At 38.3% G+C, this 9,652-nt stretch overlaps 1 protein-coding gene across 1 annotated transcript in view; it reads left to right on the top strand.

Moving 5' to 3' along the window:
* LOC105254805 overlaps nucleotides 1-3,877 on the top strand; it is a 95,750-nt gene extending 91,873 nt beyond the window's left edge. The window contains exons 2-4 of the mRNA XM_025407544.1: nucleotides 1,093-1,337; nucleotides 2,399-3,207; nucleotides 3,368-3,877. Coding sequence (XP_025263329.1) covers nucleotides 1,170-1,337; nucleotides 2,399-3,207; nucleotides 3,368-3,848 — 1,458 coding nt within the window. The 5' untranslated portion in view covers nucleotides 1,093-1,169 and the 3' untranslated portion in view covers nucleotides 3,849-3,877. The remainder of the gene's footprint in view (nucleotides 1-1,092; nucleotides 1,338-2,398; nucleotides 3,208-3,367) is intronic.
* Nucleotides 3,878-9,652: the final 5,775 nt, after the last annotated feature.

Genomic DNA, 9,652 nt, shown 5'->3' with positions numbered 1-9,652 from the left:
CTGGTTAAAAAGATATTAAATATAATTTAATGAAGTTAACCATGTATCTGTCACAAGGCGAAATTTTCTGCAAAAAGTTAATCATTTTGATTAACAAAATTCGAAATATTTCAGTAAAAACGCAATAAATATTAAAAAATACATCTCTGCACTGTAGCTAAGATCAAATTATAATATTCCACACAATTTCTTACTCAAAATACTCCAAAAGTGGATATATTCATCAATATTGATTTTCAGCTACTTTTTGCTGGGATTGTACATACAAAACATCCTAAGGATGTTTTGTACCTAGTTTCAAAATATTGAGAATTTAATGAAAATTGCACAGAATGTCCTCACATATGTTTAGAATTTTCAGTATAATTTTTAAATCGATTCATTAAAGCGTTGACAAGTTATAAGGATTTTAATTTGCACCGAATTAACATGTGTTCTTATGGGAACGTATAACCACGTCGATTCAAATGACAAAAACACATGGAAATAATATTCAGAATTTGTTGAAAGTTTGCAAAAGTTTAGATACAGAGGAAATATTAGGTCAAATAATATTATAAAAGTATTAACTGGTTAAAAAGATATTAAATATAATTTAATGAAGTTAACCATGTATCTGTCACAAGGCGAAATTCTCTGCCAAAAATTAATCATTTCGATTAACAAAATTTGAAATATTTCAGTAAAAACGCAATAAACATAAAAAAATACATCTCTGCACTGTAGCTAAGATCAAATTATAATATTCCACACAATTTCTTATTCAAAATACTCCAAAAGTGGATATATTCGTCAATATTGATTTTCAGCTACTTTTTGCTGGGATTGTACATGCAAAACAGCCTTAAAGATAGTATATTTATTCTTATCAATGTTATATATCTTATTAAAATAATCATGATTATGATATATCTCTTTCTTTTACTCATTCAACCTTTCCCTCTTAACTCTTCCAAGTTCCTCAATCATCTCTGCCTCTCTTCCCCCAATACTTCCCCATCCTAAACATTCCTTCCATGCTCCCACGTTTCCTCTTTTCTTTATCAAAGTAATTATTATCACTACGATTGACAGAAGACATTGCATTTTCAGAGTCCCGCAAAACAATCAAGACGAATCATTCTTGTAAACGCGGACCATCGGGTTAGAGGTGCCCTCGAGATGCGGTGATGGCTTTGTTGTATAGGTTCGCGCAGCTGCACGATCGCAGTGGCACGCGGGTCTTCTCCTTCGTCGTCACTAGGACCGTCGTGCGCGATCCTGACAGGGACGTCACGAGCAAGGAACTAGTATGCGGTTTCCAGAGATGGGCCGTCGCTTTCTCGCGCGGGGAAAAGGTAACTCGATCTAGTTTATTAAGCAATCCCTCAATCTATCTATTTTATCGACAAAACACTGTAATTTTTGGGTATGATATTTTTTATTGCCTACATAGAAAATTAAAAATCTTTTTCTACGATTAAAGTATAGATGCAAACGGACACGGGGAAGCCGATTATATACTGAGAAAGAGAAAAAAAGTATAAAATTATATGTTTATTTATCGACTTCTTAGATCAACATGGCGTCTAAAGCTATCACCTCATAATGACATTAGCCTTGTATAAATGTTTTGTAGCTTTTATGCATAAAACAATAGCATACTCAATAGCGGACTGCATAATAAAAACTTGAGGAACTGTGAAATTGAGTTTAGTAGTCTAATTAATAAATAGTATGTGCCCAAAAATTTCGGTCCGTATGTACCTGAAATGTTGGTAAAGTAGAATAGAAAACAGTGCATCTTCTTTATAAATAAGTAATAGAAAGAGATACGGGATGAAGATTAGATGAGAGTGCTGTAACCATATAAGATTTTGCCGTTCAATGAGGGATCCTCTTTAGGCGATCCTTCAATCTATCTATTTTATCGACAAAACTGTAATTTTTGGGCATGTGTCATTTTTTATTGCCTACATGGAATTGAAAATCCTTCTCTACTGAAAAAGAGAAAAAAAGTATAAAATTATATATTTATTTATCGACTTCTTAGATCAACATGGAGTCTAAAGCTATCACTTCATAAAGACATTAGCCTTGTATAAATGTTTTATGCATAAAACAATAGCATACTCAATAGCGGACTGCACAATAAAAACTTGAGGAACTGTGAAATTGAGTTTAATAGTCTAATTAATAAATGGCATGTGCCCAAAAATTTCGGTCCGTGTGTATCTGAAATGTTGGTAAAGTAGAATAGAAAACAGTACATCTTCTTTATAAATAAGTGATAGAGAGAGATACGGGATGAGAATTAGATGAGAGAGAGAGAGAGTAAGAGTTCGCCGTTCAATGAGGGATCCCCTTAAAGCTTATTTTTCTTGACAAATTTCCAATCAACTTTTAAACCTCTCCCAAGGTCCTGGGCGTGTACCTGGTATGGCGTGGCGCATCAAGAAACCTCCGCGTGTACGTGGACTTCACGTTCACGCTGCTGAATCGGGAGCACTTTTCTATGAACGAGAGTTTCTCCGGCAAACGCGTCAAGTTCACTTACGAGGCTCCGGCCCAGGGCAACCGCAGCTACATCGCCGTGGCTGATCTCTACAGCCGTAATTTCGCCGATACAAATGGCGAGTTTCAGCTGGAGCTGTCCATGGCGAATGTGCGGACGGTATACATGACCGAGGTCAGAATGCCGACGTCGGTGTTCTCGGCCGGCCAGACGAAGCCGAGCAAGCTGGAGACCGACTACTTCGCATTCGGCGGTTTCGACTGGAATCTGGTCATCTATCCGCACGGCAAGGATACGGACGGCTCCCGCGGCCAGGACAGCCGCGTGAGCGTCTATCTCATGAGACTGTCGGGCTTCGATCATCGATGCAGGGTGAGGTATAGCCTGGCCCTGGGCGAGGGCGATCGACGAATCGACTCGGGACAGATCGAGGATATCTCGGACGCGGAGGGTTGCGGCTTCGGCTGGCACACGCGAGTCAGATGGTCCGACATTGCTCACAAGGGCATGCTTCGCGTGTCGCTTGAGATGCTCGAGGCGAGAACCATCTGCGAGATCGCGGTGCAGGCCTTGGGCTCGTCGGTCCTGCCGGCTGCGCCCTGCTACGATCGCGACAAGCAAGCCTGGGCCATACGCGCCGATCTCAACTCGGACACCGTCAGACTGCACTTGGTGTACAAAGACATCCACAACGTGCCAAGGAATCACTTAAGGTATTGAATTACTATCTTTATCAATCGTAAAATTGTATACTTGTATTATATATATAACACATAATTAAACATGACATTAACTAAATATTAAAATAACATTTTGTAATAATAAAATATTATCGGAAAATTGAACCGAGTGAAACGTTTTTCACTTGTGCAGGTACGTTAGTTGGTCGGCATACTTGCTGAGGGGCGAGGGACCAAACGTCGTGGCGATTGGACTGCCCGGCGAACCGTTCAGCCGCTACTATGTTCAAGAGTCCGCTGATGAAGGTATCATCATGGAGACTAACGTGGATATGACCGAGGTGAAGGAGAATCACTGTCCGTTCCTCACAGACAAGGGACAGCTGAGAATCCGGATAGAATGGAACGAGAGTCACCTGCTCTTTCAGGCGACCTATCACAAGTACGACGATGTGTGTCGCGTGCACAATCAGCAGATGCGACGCGAAATCATGTCGTTGCAGGCGGAAAATTATAGCCTCGAGCGGCAACTCTTCAGCTATCAAAAGAGTCTGGCGTACGCCCAGGCGCAACAACAGCAACAGCAGCCGCACCCGAATCAGCAACATCATTCGGTGGTGGGTCATCCGGGCCATCTAGAGCGATCAGCGTCCAGCGACACCGAATACGCTTGACAAGTGGAACTCGAGTTACCAGTGTCACCAACCCCATCAAATTCTCGACGTCAGTTGCCAGCAACGACGATGGCGGTGCCAGAGGACGACCAGCGAGTACACCAGAACCTAGTCAGGATGATGGACCGGCGACTCAGCAACGTGCAGTTGCAACAGCATTTCTACGAAGAGCAACGGCACCGTCATCGACACAGCAACGGCAGCAGCGGTGTCTCTTCGCCCAGACGTAGCATCGATCGCAGCGGCCAGGAGCAACGCCGCAGCATCCTGCAGCAGCCCAGATCCAGCGTCGGCGCCAAATCCAGCAACGGAGGAAGCGTAGGCGGTGCTTATGAAAATCTCAATGGCGGCAACAACGATCGGTATGCCGGCTACTATCTGGGATACGTCGGCCAAGCGGCGCACAAGCGACGCAGGACCACATTCTGGGAGACGCTGACGGGTCTGGTGTGTTCCCTGGGCGCTCTGGCCTCCAGAGCGGCGAAGATGGCCGCTAGACGGGGCGATCCTCTCTGAGGGTACGGCCGATCGTCGAGGATTCGACGCTTTGGGATTACCGGGAGTGGGCAAACGCGCGGGAATGTAATGTGGAGCTCGTTGGAGTGTATATACAGCGCGTTCTGTCTTCTGTATGTCGGTGCAATATCTTCCCCCCGAATAACGGATTTTGAGAGACATATTGGGAAAAGTTACGATCAAAGGAATTGTATAATCTTGACATAAAGCCACGTGGTCTATGCAGCATTTCTTTTCCATTTATACATCTCTCTCAAAATTAAAGGAGATATATTTTCCCTTTTTTTCCTAATTAAATTTTTCTTCACTTGATTTCCTTTTTATTTAATTTAATTCAATCGCGAGGATAATAGAAATTGAAATTAATTTGCTTTGATAGGATTGGAGGAATTTATCTGAATTGCATTTTCTTGATTCATTATCTCTTACGAGATTTTTTTTTCTTATTATACAGGGTGTCCCAAAACTCATAATCAATCTTTCAAAGACAGATTCCTGGGATCATTTGGAGACGATTTTTTCTCAGCGAAAATGTCGATGAAGGCCATCATTTTTTTGCATGTTCCCAATTTTTGTCATCATATATCTTTGCGATTAAGACAAATTAAAATAAGATAAAAGGCATTTACAAGCAATCACAAGATATTGGATGTGAGAATGTAAATTCAATAAATATTTGAGTTGCGATTAAGCCTTAAATTAAAACTCAACTAAAGTAAACTCTATTTAAAATTAATCGAAGAATGTAGTTTTGTTAATATTTTATTTCTACAAAGCTTAATTTACGAAAAACCCCTTATTTCCAATCGCTTATAATTCGAAGATTATTAGCGCCTCGACATTTTCGTTGAGGAAAAATCGTCTTCAGACGATCTCAGGGATCTGTCTTTGAAAGACTGATTATGAGTTTCGGGACACTATGTATATTATATAGAAACATTTTAGAAGAACACGTTAGGGAAATACGCGCCGTATATTCTCCATGACCAGTTTTCATGGGAGGTACGCGAACGGGGTTTCCGTTGAGTCTCTTGAATGATTCAAGAGATCACCGATTTTATGAGACAGAACGTCCCGTATAAATGTAACGCGGTAGGGAGCAAAAGAATCGAGGAAAGAGGATCGTAGGGCGAGTCTAGGGTCGTGTTCGACTCTACACCTACGCACACGTACACACAGACACAGAGATTTACACACACACGAGTCTATACACGTACACTCGCGAACACAAATCTATCTACTTGTCAATTTACTAAAGAACCTATTTTCCTCTAAAGACTTTTTTCACCTATTGTGTACATCGCCGTGGAAATAAGAGGATATGCGCGTTGGCACCTAGTCGCCAAACCAAGTAACAGTACTGTAATTATCGTAGGATGTATATCAAACAGAATTAGAGTACAGTTAATGTTATATAAGCGAACAAATTCCAGAAGAGGTGAAGGAAACAGAGGGGAGAAAAAGAAAAACAGAGAAAGCACGGACTCGTACTTTTTTCGGGAGCTCTTAAAAAAAATTGCTTCGTATAATGCCATCGCTGCGCGATTTGGGTTCACTCAAACGCTTTAAATCGACTTTGTCTCCTTCAAATTGATCTTGTTACTATGAACGTTGAGAACGCCATCGTTACATAACTCTACGATTCCACTCAAGTTACGTATAGATACTTAATCGAAATATCGAACCAATTCTATTAATGCTGAAATGACTATCCGAGAGATATATGTGGATCAATTAATGAAATTAGATCTTTTTGCAAAGCTGAACCTATTTCATATTTTTATAACTAGAGATTGGCTTTGAGAGATTTGTGTCCATTTTTTTCCTTATACATCGAAACAAGTTTGACTTATAAATTTATACAAAAGTTAGAATAAAATTCTTTTCTTTATATTCAAATAAATTTTCTAAAATTTCACATTTTATTGAAAGACGTAGCAAAACAAAAATACTAGAATTTCATAGTTTTTGAAATAATTTCTGACTTCGAAGATCAGAAATATGGATTTTTAAAATGAATTTCTTTCACGTTCCTTTCTTATTCGAAATCAATCCATCGCGTACGTCGCCCAACAATTAAGGCATTTAAATAAAAGAAACGATGGCGTCATACGCAGCCTGCAAGCACAGACTGCATCTGCCTTTCGTGGAAGGTTAAATTCATCAGGGTAAAAAAAGAAAAAGAAGCGAATAAATCATTCTTCCATTTTACACGAATTTGATGTCGCGATCACGAAAAATCGCCTAATTATTTTTCCAAAGATTGTCTAAAACTTGTTCTTACTTACGCTATTACTAGGATTCCAAAAGAGGTCTTCGGCGAAGTGCATCGCGTCCTCATCGTGTCTCATCTAATTTCCTATTTGTCGAGTGCGTATCGTCGAGTATTTTAGAATCAATATCTCGGTGTAAACGTTTCGCGACGTTTCGCAGCCTAATCGTGCACGCAAGCAACTGGCGCCGACATAATGTCTCTCTTATTTATCAGCGATGTCGTATCTTTCGCGCCGAAAATTCCATCCGGAGGGAAAAAAATTATTATGAAGAGACGAACAAGTGGAGTAAAATTGGAAAACCTCGCGGTATTTTTCCTCCTTTGCAGTCATACTTGCTTCGTAGTCTCTTCATACCGTCTCTGCAATGCGTTCGATGCAGAAATGCATTCGTAAAAATCTGCAACAGTCGACATTTTTAAATCGTAGCGTTGCACGAATCGATATTTTATTTTCGACTCAGCTGCGGTATTATTCGGTATTATTTGACTGCCACTGCATTTTTTTTTATTACGAACAAACATACTTGAAATATACATCTGACGTAGTGCGAATTTTTTTTCTTCGATTTCCTGTTTTCTCAGATGCGACATTAGCATTTATTCTCGTATCCGTAGAAATTTCGTGCGTTGTAATTAAATAATTTTCGTTGTAATTAAATAATTTTGCGTCGACATTTCCATCTTATCTTATCTTCCCTTGCCGCCAGAACGATGCAATAATTTTCGCTTCGCCTCATTACCGCCCCGCGGTATTTTCTTATACGTGTGAGCATCGTTGCCGAAATATGTAGTTATATGCGAGGCATGTATCATCGCCGCAGGTACATATGTGGTATCTGCGACACCGGCAGGTAACATTTGATCGATACAATATACGCTGGATGTACCGCGCAAATACACGTAACACATTTATAGAACAATCGAAACTGTCCTGCGTAATGTGCATGCGTATGTGTGTGCCCTTAGGTGACACATCGCTCGCATTTAGAATCTTGTCTCTCATCCATACGGCACCTGCAGCGAACGTCAGTTTAAGAGGAGAAATCGTTGACACCGGAATCGCCGGCGGCATTTTCGTGCCAGTTTTGAAATTGAAATCGAACGGCTGAATTCTTGATTGATGCATTTATTTTCGCTACTTTGAGAGAAAACCTCTTGCGTCAGAGGTTGTCTGATTTTTCTGATAGAGAAAAATTTTTTTAAGGAGGGATTTGACCAATTCATCCTGATCAATTCCAAAGATCGATGGAATTTAATGTTGGTTTTAACATCGGAGGAAAATTTGAAACATTTTTATTGAGAGAAAAAGGAATATTTTTCTGTGAATAATTATAATTTTAATAGAGAGAGAGAGACTTTATTCTCCCTTTTTATTGATTAGTTCTTCGTATAATCATTAATTTATTTCATTTTTTTATAATTATTAATTTATTTCATATTTATACTCTCTAAAAGTGAATCAGTGTATTATCACTGAAAAATAGTAAATAGTCACTGATTATAAATACAGCACTGTAAATCAGTGATATTTTATTGAAAAAATCAGTTAATAATTTTGACTGTTTCTATCAGTAATATTTCTCAATATCAGTAATATTTCTTTCGGTATTGTCAGTAATATTAAACTAGAATTTATCTCTCTATTTATTTCATATAAAATTAAAAATTTTATTTATATTTATTAAATATTTATTATATTAAAAATTATATTTTATATTACACGCATATTAAACTTGTTATTTTAAATAGATAACGAACGAATAATTTTATTCAAGTCGCTAGACATTTATTTGTCCCACGTATAAGATCGATTTAATATCTGAAAACTCTCTATTGAGAATATCAGAAATTAAATCGAAGTAATATTTCTAATTTTACCTGTCGCTCTTTGCAAACTTTATATAAATCTTATGACTAAAACTAAATATGAGAGAGATCGCGATTGTAGCGATAAACGAACGAACTAGCGATTACTGCTTTTACAGTGAATTTTATTTTAACTGACTATAATCAGTGAGATAAAATAAGAAAAAAATAAACGTTTCCACTGAAGATCAGTAAAATACTCACTAATTCTCAGTGAAATCTTATTTTACTGTTTAAATTAGTGATATTTTTACTAATTCACTTTTAGAGAGTAATTTTATAATATATTTAATATTTATTAATTTATAATAATATATTTTTTATAATTATTAATTTATATTTTATATTTATAAATTTATATTTCATTATTCAATTATTATGATTTATTTCATATTTTCCCAATTCGTATTATTAATTAATTAAGTAATTAAAATTTATATGATGCAAGAGTGTTGTGTCCGTGTTACATATTAAATTAGACCGGTTAGTCTTGACAATGGTAATGGCAAAATACTTGATTGTACAGTCGAAAGTATTAGCAGTCTGATATATTGACGATATTGACGATTTCGTCGAGAAGATGAATGTAACAAAAGATGTAAGGCTGCGAAAGGACCAGGTTCGCGCGCGCGCGCGCGCGCTATAGTAACAATACATCGCGCACAATCCGTGTCCTAGTACTGCAGTCAATTTCATCGGGATTATATCGGTCCTGCCCGCGTCTTAGCGACAAGATTTCCTCAGCATCCCTCGGCTGGAATGGATGCTCCGAGAAAGCGTTCCTTTCCATCCGAAAACTTTCTACTCGAACACGCGTTCGTGACAGGCGTAAATAGCAGCAGCAGCAGCAACAGCTCTGACAATCGCACTTAATCTCTTCATCAACACGATGAAGATTGAATGTTTGTTCGCCGGGGCGGATTTTCGATGCTTTCGCTTCGACATTTGAGTAGGAATTCTGTATCTCGCAGAAAGAGCGAGGTCAAACTGACAGCGATTGTCGAATTAAAAGATAACGCGTTAGAAAAAAATGATAAAATGTAAAATATGATATGTAAAATTTAACACGAAATTTCAAATTTGTGGAAATGTTTTTCTGGTCTAGGATTGATATTTTACGCATATAAATTGTATCAAAAATTTTTGC

Source organism: Camponotus floridanus, unplaced genomic scaffold (assembly GCF_003227725.1).
Source record: "Camponotus floridanus strain SB8 unplaced genomic scaffold, Cflo_v7.5 scaffold18, whole genome shotgun sequence".
In the NCBI taxonomy this organism is placed as follows: Eukaryota; Metazoa; Arthropoda; class Insecta; order Hymenoptera; family Formicidae; genus Camponotus; species Camponotus floridanus.
This window is presented reverse-complemented; position numbering and strand designations above follow the sequence as displayed.